General features: G+C 32.8%; 1 protein-coding gene and 1 long non-coding RNA gene across 2 annotated transcripts; both read left to right on the top strand.

Moving 5' to 3' along the window:
• The first annotated feature begins 4585 nt into the window (after positions 1 to 4585).
• LOC136273380 (uncharacterized) lies at positions 4586 to 9360 on the top strand. Its single transcript, XR_010711574.1, has 4 exons — positions 4586 to 4661; positions 7441 to 7743; positions 8324 to 8452; positions 9261 to 9360. It is a non-coding gene; the product is annotated as an uncharacterized lncRNA (long non-coding RNA).
• A 1954-nt stretch (positions 9361 to 11314) lies between these two features.
• Positions 11315 to 15727, top strand: LOC105333349 (uncharacterized). The gene is made up of 5 exons (XM_066085470.1): positions 11315 to 11955; positions 12315 to 12564; positions 13063 to 13134; positions 14020 to 14187; positions 15465 to 15727. The coding sequence occupies exons 1-5, from the start codon at positions 11938 to 11940 to the stop codon at positions 15725 to 15727; spliced, it is 771 nt and encodes a 256-aa protein (XP_065941542.1). The 5' UTR covers positions 11315 to 11937.
• The last annotated feature ends 1089 nt before the right edge of the window (positions 15728 to 16816 follow it).

Here is a 16816-nt window from a genome sequence, read left to right as displayed (position 1 = left end):
AGTTGTGAAAATCATGACCCCGGGGGGTAGGGTGGGGCCACAATGGGGGGGGGGTCGAAATTTAACACATGAATATATAGAGTAAATCTTTAAAAATCTTCTTCTCTGAAACTAATCAGCCAAGAAAGCTAACACTTGTGTGGAAGCATCCTCAGGTAATGTAGATTCAAAGTTCTGAAAATCATGACCCCTGAGGGTAGTGTGGGGCCACAATGGGGGGTCGAAGTTTAACATAGGAATATATAGAGTAAATCTTTAAAAATCTTCTTCTCAGAAACTAATCAGCCAGGAATCCTGATACTTGTGTGGAAGCATCCTCGGGTAGTGTTGATACAAAGTTGTGAAAATCATGACCCCGGGGGGTAGGATGGGGCCACAATGGGGGGGGGGGTCGAAATTTAACACATGAATATATAGAGTAAATCTTTAAAAATCTTCTTCTCTGAAACTAATCAGCCAGGAAAGCTAACACTTGTGTGGAAGCATCCTCAGGTAATGTAGATTCAAAGTTGTGAAAATCATGACCCCTGAGGGTAGAGTGGGGCCACAATGGGGGGTCGAAGTTTAACATAGGAATATATAGAGGTAATCTTTAAAAATCTTCTTCTCAGAAACTAATCAGCCAGGAAAGCTGACACTTGTGTGAAAGCATCCTCTGGTAGTGTAAATTCAAAGTTGTGAAAATCATAACCCCCGGGGAGAGGGTGGGGCCACAATGGGGGGGGGTCGAACTTTTACATAGGAATATACAGAGTAAATTTTCAAAAATCTTCTTCTCATGAACCATAAGATCAGGAAAGCTGAAACTTGTGTGGAAGCATCCTAAGGTAGTGTAGATACAATGTTGTGAAAATCATGACCCCCGGGGGTAGGATGGGGCCACAATGGGGGGTTGAAGTTAAACATAGGAATATATAGAGTAAATCTTTAAAAATCTTCTTCTCAGACAATAATCAGCCAGGAAAGCTGAAACTTGTGTGGAAGCATCCTCAGGTAGTGTTGATACAAAGTTGTCGAAATCATGACCCCTTGGGGTAGGGTGGGGCCACAATGGGGGGTTGAAATTAGACATAGGAATATATAGAGTAAATCTTTAAAAATCTTCTTCTCAGAAACTAATCAGCCAGATGATTCTTTATAATTGTTAAGACTTTGGCCCCAGGACAATTCTTTGGCTTTACAAGAAGGTTCAGAGTTTGATGTAGGTTTATATCCCATATATAAACTATTGTTAAGGATCTTTTTGAGAACTGCAATACTCAACATATGATCTGACTATAACATCATCCTGTTAGAAAAGGGACTTATGATTCTAAACATAAGAATATCCAGGGGAAAATGGATTTTATTTATACAGGATCTACATGTATTATTGTTCTTTGTCCACATAGTTTGTATTAATAATGACTCCATTAAGCTGATTTTATTATACCTATTGTTCCTCAGTTAAGCGATGTGACCCATGGGCCTCTTGTTGGCAATATAGCCCCAAACCTACCATTTGAATCTTCTTCTAAGTTACCTATCAAGATATTACAAATGTTTGTGTTGATATTTATACAGGATATCTTTTTTTAACTCTATTTATTTATTTTTCACTGAAATGAAACTATATTATGGTAACCTATGGAACCATTAAAAAAAATAATTGATGTATTCTGTGACTCTGCAGCAAAAATAAATAAATTGTCGTGTTTTAATGATGTTTTGAGCATTTTTATTTAAAACAAAATATCGAATGTATTGTTTAAGTGAACAATGCCTATTTCTATACGGACAACTGAAATGTTAGGTTTAAAAAAACCCCACTTTAAACAAGTATCATGGTACTGTGTTCTAATAATGACCTAATTAGAGGAATTGTCTTGCTGACTCTCACTTGTCATTTTAGCTGCGTGCGCAACAGGATATGCTACTTACAACTATATAGATACCCAAGTTTGTTTGAAGTACGTCCTAAAACCTGCTTCGTATCTCAAAGCAGTAGAGCATTGTCAGGCTGAAGGAGGAGATCTGATCAAACTTGATAGTAAACTGAAATACGATATAATGGAGGACTACCTAGGTACACGTATGATTCAGATTGAACACACCTTGTGCTACATTTAGTATTATGTTTTTGTCTCTTTAGAATATAGCTATTTGTGCTCAAATTTAAACTGGTTTAAAATTAAAAAGAAAAAAAATTAATGAATCCTTATTTTTCAAAAATCTGTGTACCTTCAAGGTTTAAAAACATGTAGTTTTTACCTTTGATATGAGTTTAAATCTTTTGTTTTTTTTCACAGTCCCTATTGTCAATGGTGTAGATATAGATGTTTGGATTCAAGGAGAGAATACTGCAGACGGTTTATTTTTCCACGATGAATCTCCATTCCCCGCTGACTTTAACACATTTTGCCCTCTTGATCTGAGTGACTATCCAAAAGAAACACGTATTCGAGCACGTGGCTTCAGCACATTTGTATGCAGGGATAGAGGTCAAGATGTGCCATTCAGCTACCTGTGTGAATACTACCGTCGGTTTACTCTTTAAAGTTTAAATTATATCCACCAGATGTCAAATTAAATGTTAAATTGTTTGTACAATTTACTAAAATTAGAGTTGTATGAATGTGCAACAGAAAAACAAAATTAAAAGACAATCCCGGGTTCGTTTGCGTTTTGTGTACTTCATCTACCTTTAACTGTTTACATGGTAAACATTAATTTTAAGAACATGCCACTAGTGCATCAAATTATGCATAGACAGAAACAGAAATTTATAAATAGGACAGACAAAAATAACTCACTACTGCAAGAAGTATATAATGTACAATTTTCCTGATCGAGCAGCACATACTTCCATTTATAGCTGGATATTATATCATTCTGTTACAAATTAATCCGCATTTGAAGACCAATATTTTTTTTTCACAACATGTCGATATCAGTCTGAGTAAGAAAATTTAACAACTGCGGGTGCATGTACATTTAACTTTACCTTAGGACAAATATATTGTTAACTAATCTTAAACACCATTTAATACTAACTGACACTAAACGTATAGTCAAAAAAGGTTAGTATTTACAAAAATACGAAAAAAAAATAAGGGAAGGTGATGATGATTTTGCCAGCCAGAAGGGGGTCATATCTGTGGATAATATAATTTGAATTTTCCAGAGGATGCAGACACCTTATTCCCTCTAGTGGAAGATTTTCATTTTTTTTTTGTTATTTAACATCTTCATAAGTTAAACATTCGGCAACTAATCTAGCAGATATTAATTCACTCACATGACAAAAAAGAAAATAAAAATTATCTATCTTCATACAAACATTTCACTTCTTTGAATGTTTCCTGTTGCTTTTGTTTATTTTAAACTAATTTAATTACACTTAATAGGTCCCGCAAAGTTCAGTTTCAAAACTTGTTATTTGCTAAATTCTTTTCTTTCAATGGCAATCTATTTTACACGAGAAAATAACAATCATTTTATTTTCATTATGGTAAAACAATGGTAGCTACAAGGGTTCATGGGTTGTCCGTGCTGGAATATTTAAATGTTTTAAATTCATTTGATGTTTAAAAAAAAAAACCAAAAAACAAGGGCACCGCTAAGCGGAGCATCCCCTCGCGACATGAGTTATTGTGTGTAGGAATGTATTATTTAGAAATATATAGTTATGTTAATGATAAGACCACAATCTACTATCCCTACATTACTGCAAAAACTACATTTCTTTACCTGTACTCGATCTAAATCCAAAAAATATCAAGTTTTTGATTTGAGCTGCTTACTTTCACTTTGGTTTCAGAGAAGTGAATAGTCTGGTACCCGCCCCCGCCACTCCGTTTTCACTTCGTTTTGGGGTCAGGTAAAAGCCGGCGCCATTTTGAAAATGGCGACCTCCGTGACTGGGATGAGGTAGGAATTTACCACCGAAGAAAAAATCGGGAATATCTTCTTATGACTATGAAAAATAATTCAACAAACCCATACCGAGTGTTAATGACAATCAGTTGTATCGAAAAATGTAGTTTTTTGAGTATGTCGGAGCCCTTTTATTTATTTATCACAGTTTTCATCTGATGGTCAGAATGTTGACAATCAGTGGTATAATTTGTTCTTCTTAAAACGTCTTTGACGCCCTTTTATAATTTACATGAAAAATGATTTTAAAAAAATATTACCACTGGCAAAATTAACATAAACTAAAGTTAAAAAAAAAATAAAAACGCAGGAAACATAAATAAGTCATATAATGTAATTTGCATTACTGGTTACACCTCAATAATTTAGTAATGCAATTATGTTTGAAACAGAACGGTTTTAACACCTACGTATAAATTTAAGCAATTTTTTTGCACGCCTTGCAAAGTTTGAGTGAACTTGTCATGACTGATGCTTACAAACCTCTTACAATAAATGAAAAATGACTTTAAACTTTTGTTTCCTTTTCCTTGATCCCAAATTGACTGCTGGGGAAAACCCAATAGATTTTAATTAATATATGCTAGGCTATTTAGTATTACAATCAATTATCCAATGAAAATACTCAGATATTCTTCTTTTTGAAAGCTTTTTAAATTCATACTGATTTCAAAATCACATTTACTGTTTTGCCACTACATATTAAACTGGAATGTCTCCTAAATGGTATAGAGTTTTTACATTTGGTAAGTTTTTTTTCAATCAATGATTTACATTTGTTTCACCATATTGCTGTATTCTGTAATAAAGGTCGGATATTTGTTTGAAAAAAAAACAAAAAACTTTAGATGATTTAAAGGAGATTTTGATGTTTGGCATAATTTTTTAAAATATTTTTTAGTTATTTTTCTGACGTAAGTTAATAAACATTCTTATGATAAATGATTATTTTATCTGTAGCACATTTTTGGTTAGTTAAAGACCAACAAAAAACCACCCCTGATCCGCAAAAAATAGTAGTTGATATGTCTAGAAAACACTGTGAATGTATCATGCTTGGGGTGTACAACAATTAACGTTTTTTTTTTTTAAAGAAGTTAGCTTTGATTTGAATCGGCCTGGTTTTGGATGCACGCCTTCTTATACTCATATGCATGGCATTTAGCGATGTACCTGATTTACGGGGAGTGCCAATCGTTAATATAAATGACCTCTATAAGCATTTAAAAAAAGCCACGTTAACAATAGGTAAAAATATGAATGTTATATGAAAATCATGAGCAAATGTACTTGACTTATAAAGACAAAAGAACAATACAGAAAAACAAAAATAAATAAATAAATAAAAGAAATAAAAAAAATATAAAAAGGAAGCAAATACTATGACAGAACATTGGCTTTAAATAAAAATGAAAAATATAATTTTTGAAAAATATGAAAGAGCATGGCTTCGTGATCATTATCATAACCATGCATCATATATATATATATATGCATACATGTTATACGGACATATTAAACCTAATCTTAGATGTAACTTAAAAAAATGCTTTTCCGCCAAGAGGAACGTTCAACCCTTTAAGTAGAGAATGTACAAACATAAAAGAAACGATTATCATGTATGCTCTTTCACAAATATGGCGTTTATTGTGATCCTGAGGCACCAGGCAAATTTTACGATCTCCGCACGCATTGCGCCTTGCACTACTTTATTTACTATGCAATGACAGCCTCATGTAAATCATTTGGTTACATGGAGATGACTAAAACCGTCATTCTAATGCGTGTGCGTTGAAAGTAAAACATTATTACAGTTACATATATTATGATTCAAATTACCGTTTATTTTACATTATTATGCGTAATAATATTAATCGGAAGTAAAATTCACCTAATGAAATAAATCTTCTTCATGCCTTGTTATTTCGGAAATCAACAAAACGTTGCGATGTATCTTATTTATTATGTTTATTGCATGTAAAATAATGCTTTCGCTTTACATCAACAGAGCTGTGACCAATGATATTAAATGCTTATCATCTCTTTAAAAGGGATACTTGTAGAAGGTTTTCGATAAAGCTACTTACATGAAGCAATGATTGTCTCTTTAATGAGAAAATATCTTGCAAATAAGCAATAAATTCTGCTATAATATCAGATGTTAATATTGCAGTTATACACTTCATATTTGATGTATAAAACCTATATTATAGGGGTTTACTTTTTTGAGCAGCTTTCCTGTTATCAGTTTTACAAAAATCAATAATGTTCAATTTATTTTAATTTGACATTTATAATTACTGTTTACTTTTGAGTAATTCATGCCTTTGAATTGTTTAACATGCATAAGTGTGGGGCGGGGGGTGTCTTTAATTAAAATTCAACGTATTTCATTCCTAGACTTAGTGCATTATAAAGACATGCGTCGATTTAATTAACCTTTAGCCAAATAGTTTAAGTATAAGCTACATGAAGCTCACTATCTCCAAGCACTGTTCGACTTAATGGCATTTAAGCTATAAAATCGATATTCCTGGACATTATTTTTTTCTACTTTTATTTGCAACGGCTTCTTGCCGTGTTCCTGCTGCAATAATTAATCATCAGCCCTCTCCGGTTTCTTATCTGACCTTTTCTGGAGAAGGCTTAAACTGTAAACGATCTTCGTAATGGTGCAATGGTGTAAGGCCATGTTACTGACTTTGGTCTAAAATGATCGTTGTTATGTTTGATATCCTTAAGATAATTTTTTTTATTCAAATTTTTATTTATAATATTTTACTTTTGTTGTAAAATAGGTTTGTAAAGTGAAAACACAATAATTGAAAGTCATTTCCAGATCATTTAAGTGTTATATTTCTTTTGGAAAACGATGTTCAAAATCTGCATGCCAAAAAACCTTACATAACAGACGATTTTGTCCCTAAAAGGATTCTCCTTGATGTCGAGGCGAATATGATATTATAAGACAATTTTTGGACTTCCGAAAATAGAGTAAATGTGCTTTTAAAATTGTTTCAGCAAATCAATATGAAAAATGTGTACGTTTGTTCAGATATCTTTCCGAAATTTGTTATTACAATCGATATCTAAGATGTGGAATATGATCTAATACGATTTGCTGAATAAAAATCGCAACCGCAGGACCAAACAAAACAATTCTTTCTTTAACAATGCAATGATTTACAGTGTTGTTGTTGGTTTGTTTGTTTTTTTAATTTCCATGAGAAGTTATCTTTATAGTCTTTAAATGTTTTTTATCATTATTATTATCATTATTAGTTTTTTTTAAAGAAGCCCGATTCTGCTGTTAAAAATTGGTGAGACTTCATAATTCCCATAACTTTCTGTGACTGTATGACCATAAAAATGAAATTGTAATAAACAAAAACTCGGACCAAGTGGTTTTAAAATCATCAGATAATTTTTTAATCATAACCAGATATTCAATTCTGTTTATGACTTCATGACTAAAATAAATCAAATGCTTTTAATGGTTAATCTAACATATGATTGATTTCATAGTTGTTCTCGCTACTGAAGTTAATTCCCTGTACATCAGTTCATGGATTCCCATTCAAGCCCAGGGGACCAGTCCCGTTATAATAACACACCCTCTTGGGCATATCCCGGCAAAAGTCGACGTGCAGGTCAAAGTTCACGAAAACGGAAGTGAGTACATTTTTCCAGCTTCCGGTTCTGCACAACGTGATGACGACAGCGACAATGTATATGGGGGCGTGGTCTACATTTACAACGAGTTCCATGTAAAAATATTTGTCCCCATCGAAAATAATCAGTCAGACAAAGGATTGGTCATTTATACAGGTAAAATACTACTTTAATAAAAAATAGTTATTATACCTCAATATGATTATTCTACATAACGAGAGATCTGATTGGCTCTATACAATCACTTGCCAGGGCAATAAACCTTCACATTTATTTGATTGGTCATTTATACAGGTACGATACTGCTTTACGAATAAAATACTTTTTCACTGTGTTAAGTGAGACTTCTAGAAATTGTAACTCTTTTATGAACCAACTTTTTCCGATCGATTTTGTTTGACAATGTAATTGTTACGAAGTACTTACGTTTTTGTAGAAATTTAAATCATAATTTATCGTATGTGTTCGTTGTGTCATGAGTATGGGTCCCAAAAGAACAATACTCATTCTTTATACACACATAAAAAGACCCGAAAAATAAGCTTCACACCGATCAAAATGATTCCACTGCAAAGAGTTTTAATATTAGTTAAATGTTTTTAAAAAAAAATTACCAATGAAAAAGCTTTCTTTTTGTTGATATTCATAAAGTATATGTAATTATATTATTTGTCTTGCCTGTTTACTCTAGACTGAGTATCATATATAACAATATATTTCAACATGTATTGCATAGGTGGCACTGCTTTTACCGGGCCCTTCCAAGCGTCGCATGCGCAGGCGGACGTCAGAATAAAAGTTTGGGGTTTGTGCGATCTTCCTCCAGCCAAGTTTACGATATCAGGATCGATGAATATTTCAACATGTACATGCATATATTTTTTATATTTTAATTGTTTTTTCATAGTTTATGCTACTTAAAAATTTGTAAGTGATTCAGTTAATCAGATATTTCTCATCTAGGTATTAATTGTGCTGATATGTTTGTCTCCCCTTCAAAATGTACATGCATATATTTCTTTTATTTTATTTTTTGTTCATAGTTTGGGTTACTAAAAATGTGGAAGTGATTCAGTTAATCAGATATTTCTCATCTTGGTTTTCATTGATGCTGACATGTTTGTCTCCTCTTTAAGGTGGTTGGATGGTGAACAGATTAACCATCAGATGTACCTGTAAACTTTACTTACTATTCTTATGGTCATACACTATTATTTGATGAAGAGTAAACCTTTAATATTTTAGCATTGAAATTTGAACTTGTTCCTATATCTTTAAACAAAGAGTTCCTTCAAAAGAAGATATACTTTATAACATGTAACGACTATGAAGCCCTATTAAATGCTTTTTTACACCGCGAGGTTTAACAAAATATCAAAGATATAATGAATCATTTTTAATAATGATATGAGTACAGTAGGCACATGTTCAATGACTTTATGACATTTTTCATCATGCACCGGCCTTGATTATTTCCCCAATAAGTAATCTAATGCATTTCTTTCACTTAGCATTATTGACATTTATCGTATACATGTTTTATATCATAACATACAGTCTTGTTATGGAAACCCTGTTTGTGTCCAGTGTATTCATTAACAAAATAAATATATAACGTACGTTTGAACGTGTTGTTACCTGTGTTAAAGTGTCATCTTATAATCATTTTACAGCAAGCAGCTACCAGAGCGTGACACATGGACTGAGCAGGTACCCTGATCTTGTAGTAGTGCAGCTGAAGATGTCAAACGGTTACGTTTCAGAGGCAGGGGGTAAGATTGAATACCAAAAAGTAGTTATATCTTTCAATGAATTCAATCCATTCATTGAAAACTTCACGGTAATTAAGCTTGATCTTAAATATTGAAGGTAGCAAATTTGTTTTCAATGCAAAGGTCGGTTGTTTTTATCTTTTTTAATATCAGTGTTTTATAGTTCTCACCGTAATGGAGATAAAAATGAAATAAATAACTTTTTTCTGTTTATCATTAAAAGAGTTATTAGCAAAAATAATTTTTGCAATTCATGAGTACTTTTCCACCTTTTTTTAATTTGATATAACACACACTTGTGTACATTTTGTTTTTACATAACAGGAGTCACATTTAATTCTGTGTCTCACCAGTACCAAACCATTTGTGGAACAGTGTTTGCATACGACGATCAAGAAATCCGGATTTGGTCCGCTTCAGGTTCTTTCTTACTTTCTTTTTTCTTTCTCCATCTGTCTTGCTATTGCTGAACGTATCGATACATGTATATGATATAGAATTACTAGTATCCTTTAAATGATTGCCGACATGAGGGCAGTGGTTTAGAGAACTAAATAGTTGTAGTCATTTTTAGACTTTATTAATCTTCTTGAGAAAAAGAGCTTGTATAGATATATAGAAAAATATTCAAATTTAACGCCAAAATAAATGATTTGTTTTTTTTGACTAAAAAATAGTTAATGGCTGCAACAATAATTTCGAAAAAAAGCAAATCTTATGGTTACTTTGTAGACCACCAAGTTTTCGTATGTTTGAAAAAAAGACAAAAGTATTTATGTAAATCTGAAATGAAAAATTGAACAAGTTTTACGTAATCTCTGTAAAATGGGATTGTTTTTTTTAAGAACTCCGTCGTTACTGTGGCCAGACAAGGGGTATAAAGTACATTTGTACAGATAACCTTAATATTCCATATTTAAACCCCGTGCCACGAGTTATCGGCGAAATATGAGATTGTTGCCTTTAGGCTTTTACGCCCTTGGTTTATATTTGGGGTAGGAAGAGACAGTTAAGGAAAAAGAAACTGACGATATTTTTATGAGGGTCGGTGAATTTGAAGGCTTCTGAGTGTTGCTTAAATTCATTAACTGACCTTCAAATATTTCTCCTTGGTAAGAGAGATGTATCTTGTTGATATTGGTATGCAAAATAATGGCCCTACACAGGGTATATGAGCAATGTATACAAAATGCAAAACTTATGGCTATGACTGTTGTGCTGACTTTTCACAGTAAAATTGCAAGTTACATACGGGAGGTGAAATAAAACGAAAGAAAGTGGAAAGGGCATTGTAACTATACACCTGTTAGTTTTTGACATGTGATGGTGCAACATGTACATGATACGGATTATAAACACTTAACAGGGACTAAGCTGGGGGTCTAAAAAGTTGAAAAATCATAAAAATGAGCGAAATAGGACAAAGTAGAAATCTCAGAAATAAAATTTCTTAGAAGTTCTGACGAGTAATTTCCCACAAAACTGGCGATAAGGCTTATAAAAAGATTAAATGTATTTGCGCTGAATATACACTAGTTACAGAGTTCCGAAAACAAACGTCCCCATGCTACAGTGAATTGTAACAAAGAAACTGTCCCGGGACACCTGAGTTGATCATTAGGCTACGTAATTCGAATTTACAGTCTTAGGCCATTGTTCGACAATAATTCGACAATAATTGACACAGTATATATTGACGTTTTGCATTAATAACTTGTATTGCACTGTGACCGCACTGCAAAAGGCACAGCGATAAAGTTTAAATAGACATAAAATAAATACTGGTAATTAATAGGTTTATTTATTTCATACAAAGAAAGGTTAGAACTCTGCGATGTTTTGATCTTTTGTAAAAAAAAAAAAAATAAACAAAAAAATAAACTTTTATGCATGTTTTTTCCCCTGACAATTTACATACATAAATGTCCATGACCCATTTCTTCAATTTTAAGACCGGTATGTGTTTGCACCACTTTCTTGCTGTGGTTTTCCTGTGGATAAAGATGCATTTCTTGTTAACCTTATAACGATTTTCAAATGTTTTATATTCAAACTTTGCAATCAATCAATGTCAAATTACAAGCTGCCAAACGTGAAATAAAAATCTATTTTAAAAGCCAGTAGGAAATGTGTTTATATAAACAGCGGATTTATTCCGGAATCTGTTCTTATTAACAAGGGGAACAACTATATTGTTTAACAATACAGAAACCTCGAAATGTAACAGTACACATACTGTCATCTTAAATATTACAACGTTTAAATTATTAAATGGGTTGTATGATTCAGACTCTGCATGTCTATCATGTTGGCTTGACGTTTATTATATTTATTAATGTATAAGTAATGTTCAAACAGGCAATAACAAAGTAAAATTTCAGGTAGTTACGTGTTTTGTGCAAGTGATGGTTGGGGGAAGGATGCGGTACAGAGCAAGACCGCCACCCTCTACATACAAGCCTGGGTACTTTGTACCAACCAGTTTACAAGGACTTTTTTCATAGATAAAAACAACGCAGATGTTGCGTCACCAACCGTAGATAGAGTCCCTCTTAAGTCGGTTTACAGCCTCGATTCCATGCTGGTGTCTGTGGAAGTAGGTTAACATCAAACATCAGCGTTTATATTAAGTGGCAATCAGCATTGACATCTTTAATTCTCAATTGTTTAAATAATGAACACAGGATGAATCTCTACCATTCAGTCAACTGAAATGTGACTGAAAAGTTACTGAAAGGTGACTGAATGGCATATCCATGTCATTCAGTCACGTTTCCAGACCATTCAGTTAACATTCAGTTGACTGAATGGCAGAGATTCCTCCTGTGGAAAAAAAAATAACTTCAGTTCTCCCCAAACATTAACATATTTGAAACACAAAAATGCTCATGATTTACACAATTTCGACATTTACGATTTAACAAAAATATAAAATACTTTATTTTTCTTATTAAGATGAAAGCATTGAGCGGTAACAATACCGGCTTTACATTTTATGCTGGAGGGAGTGCTATGATTGATCAATCATCCGATGCATATGGTGCCATTATTTACGCTTATACGGAGACGGAAGTGTTTTTATGGAGACCGGATATAGCCGTAACAAATGGCTACTTGATTTATGTGGGCGGTATATGGGGAGCTGGGACCAACAACCAGCAAGATACAGTGGTTGAAGTTACGGTCAAGGTCATCGATTTCAATGGTGAGAACTCCTTTATTAAATATTATATATAAAAGAAAAGTTTTCGCCACCATCGGTGGTAATGTTGTAAGTCAACATGGTACGATTCCATCATTCGTCAATCAATTTCAAGTTGGCACACACAAAGAATGCATTTTGACATAGATAGCACTGTTCAATGCAAAAACTATTTGAAAAAGACTGCCTCAATTTGTAGTAATGCTATTGCTTGGATTTTCCCCGTGCATATTCTACCAAACTTAAAATTGATTGGACTAAGAGAAAAATTAACCGTCTTGACCCAAACCTGGCCAAAGAAAAAGCTTCGATTGAAAATTTTAATGATATAGATACGTATCAAAACAGGATAAAGCTCTGCATTTAATCTCAATTGATTGCAATTGTTACATAGTTTGAAAGACATCGAATAGCAGAACTCCATCCCGTGTAAAATAGTTGCAAATCAGTTACCAATGTCATTTGGATTCTTATTTTCAATTATTTACATATTTGAAACAGGATCGCCTTGTTCGGAAACGCATGATTGCAAACCTAACTGGGCCTATTTGGCAAGTTCTTGTGCTTCTACAGGTATGTTCATATATATATTATTGCATAGTACTTAGTAGATTGTTTTACAAATATGGTGGGCATATGTGTGTTCAAAAGATTTAATTCAACTTCGTTTAAATAATAATGAATATCCTACCTCTTAAAAATCCAACACCATTGTTTTTTATTAAGGTTTAAAAATAATCATGCCGTCAAAGATAACATAGTTTTTTTAACCACTTCATGTAATAGAAACATTGCTACTATGGATAAACACATATGGTAGAAGACAAAATCAGTAACAACATATTTCTGTCAAGCCCAGTTAAAATAGTATGACCATTTCTTATATTGGCATTCAGCTGAAAATACAAAATAACAAAATCGAAATGTTGATACATGTATCTTATAATCATAATTCACAATCAAACAGTGAATAATTTTTTCAGAAGTGTCCTTTGCATTGAATATCATCTTCGGTACTGTTTTGTCCAAATATTAGAAAAGGATATGTTGTGTATTCCGGTTGGTTTTATGCTTTAATGTATCCATCGAAAACAAAATCTGCACTGTATTCACAATGACATTTATATCGAGAACAGAAACGTTTTACAAAACATTTATTGATATACCGGTATTGGAATATTATAGTATGCATCCATATCTTGTTCTGTGAAATTGTGATACATGTATATTGTTTGAAGAAATCGCTTTTACTGTAAACGTGGAAATTTTGACGATGTGTTAATTTTGACTATGTTGGCGATTTTTATTTTCTCGTCAAAATTTCCACTCGCCAAACTTCACATCATATATAGAGCGTATTAATACCAGAATTTTTTATCGGCATTATCCCGTTAGGACTTGATTAATTTATTAAACAATAAGTCTGGAACTATTCTTCTTTTTATATATTGTGGATAGATTGTCCAACTCCTGTTGATATTCCAAATGCGAATAAGCTCTATGACGGAGTATCCAATGGCAGTCGAACTTTGTACTCATGCGCAAACGGATATTCTGGAAGTTCTAACGACTCCATGACACACTGCGTTAATAAGGCATGGACGACAGCTGCTATGCATTGTGAAGGTTAGTGTTACTTTTTGTTTTTAAGAGGGGGATTCAGGATTAAGGGGTTATGACGTTAATTTGTATTTAAATGTTGAGATTAGTCATAAGATTCTTAGTTGAGCATTGGATTTGGGTTGGGGATTACACACACTTAAAAAACTTCTATGACGTCACCCATTGTATTTTGTCAACGTTTATTTTCACTATTCAATCAACAGTGGTTGGATATATAAATATCCAACTGATGGGCAGTTTGATATTTTTAATATCCAACTGCCCGTCAGTTGGATTCAGATATCCAACAGTGCATAAAACAAATAAAAATGACAAAATGTTAAAACATGTATTTCCAACATAAATCCAAATTTATAGAATCGTGTCATCCGTAAATGTATATCCGATAAACAACAAATGAAATTTCAGCAGAAATATCTCCTTTACTTAATTTTGATAGATTTGGGATCACATATAGATCACTTCCGTAAACACTTTTATAGACTTCCTCTTTGAACCTTGAACCATATCGCTCCTTTTCCTTAGTTTTAACAATAAAGGGAATGTTGTCGCACTTTGACTCCATAAGACTCCTATAAATTTTTTTAACAAATCATCGTCTGTTAATTTTCGTCAAATTTCTGATTTGTCCTTTCTCCTTGCAAGTCTAAAATATCATTCAAACGGTATTCGTGCCTTTCCCGGTAGATCTATATACATTAAATGTACTTTGCGTTAAAATAATTCATCATTTACATTTAAGTCTGCTTAGTACAGCGGAATGGTTTACTATAACATGTGCACCTGTTCACTCATCCATGAATAAAAGGTGTGTTTGCAATTTGTTAGGCTATTGTGTATGGTACTATTGGAATCTCAAATGAGCTTGATGCTTTTGTATTACAGCACAGTTGGACATATGAATGGATCAATGCTTCTTGGGGGTTCAAGGGGGGAATTTTTAAGATAAATAACGAGATAGTGTTGAATAGTTTAGAGAAAACATTCCCTCCGAGGGCCGAAGGCCCGAGGAGGGGATGTATTCTCTAAACCATTCAACACTATCGAGTTTTTTTTCTTAGATAATTACCTAAATATTTAAATACATTCACAAATGATAATACGCAACAAATACATGTAGTTTTATGGTTTGGATGGAATTCTCAAACTTCAAAGATATACCAAAAAAATTACAAAGTTTTGTAAAGATAAATACTGTTCATTTAGCAATTAATATAGTTCTAAAGTATAATAGCTATCGTTCAGCAGTTCATGGTATTACCTTTTATATCATTTTTCAGCAATTTCAACACACCATCATTATGTTAAATTAAACCAAACCATAGAGAAATGGATCGAGGACATTAAAAAGGACTTAACAATAGACAGGAAGACAACCAGCGCTTACACACGAAGCCTAATTAGTGTGTATGAATCGCGCCCGAGTGCTGTAGCCATCGGGGGAGCGGGGGTTGCAGTGATCTGCCTGGCAGGCCTTATTCTACTATTACCAGATATAATTAACATTCTCAGATACTGTAATGAATCTGATGAAAAGGATTAAGTGCAGTTGTTTTGTGATTTAACTTCTTTTTTTGGGGGGGGGGTGTCTGTATTTAAAAAAAAATATAATATCTTATCGAAAGGATTTTGTTGTTTTAATTAATACAGATTAGATTTTTTTTCATATATGTATTCATTAAAAAAACAATTTAAACCAATATATTAAACTGGCGGTCAGTAAACTATGTTATAGTATACATGCGGTCAAAAGAATGCAATCTTTTGGACTGGTAACGTATTTTGAAAAAAAAAGATATGTTTCAAATATGTGTATTGCACAGACGACAGTTGTAAACAATTGTAGCAAAGGACTATGTGCGGTTTTATGCTTTTTTTGCCCCCAAAATCAAAGTTTTAGAAAGAGCTCTAAAAATAAGATGAAAGATAGTTAAAATCATATTGGAAATAAAGGTGTAAAAGGTTATCACCACGATACGTCATAATGTAGAAATGACGTCATGAAGATTGCATTATTTTGATAAATTGATATTTTCTAGCAAAATATGGGTGTTTTCCGATGGTTTTTCGACTGGGAAACATCGGGCGCAGGCATGCTCAAGTACCATTTTTTAATATAATGTGTATAACTATCTGACAAAAAAAATATGTTAAAATTGCACTTGAGCAGACCTGCGCTCTATACCTCCGAATGCAAAATATGGAACAAAAATGAGAATATTTTCATTTTATTGCAAATTTGCGGGAATTCGGTCATTTAAGTGACGTCATAGATAAACAGCAAATGAGCAATGATGACTAAAATCAAGATTAAAGTTATAGGCATCCTCTTTACAATGATTTGTGAAGATTTAATTTTTATACGATACTATTTAAAAATTGGTTGAAATCGGGCAGATATTTGACCATACCGCACATAGTCCTTTGCTAAATCAAAATGAGAACTAATAACTCAAACAAATTTTCATATACAGCTAAGATGCCAGCTGTTAAATCTATTTATTTATCTTTTAGATTTTTTTCAAATTGCAATAAGACTTAAGATATTATGTTTGTTTGAGTATCGTTTTTAAAGATTCTTAATCATCAAGTTTTCTAGAAACATGTATTGACTAACATTACCATGAAAGCA

Source organism: Magallana gigas, chromosome 1 (genome assembly GCF_963853765.1).
Source record: "Magallana gigas chromosome 1, xbMagGiga1.1, whole genome shotgun sequence".
NCBI lineage: Eukaryota > Metazoa > Mollusca > Bivalvia > Ostreida > Ostreidae > Magallana > Magallana gigas.
This window is presented reverse-complemented; position numbering and strand designations above follow the sequence as displayed.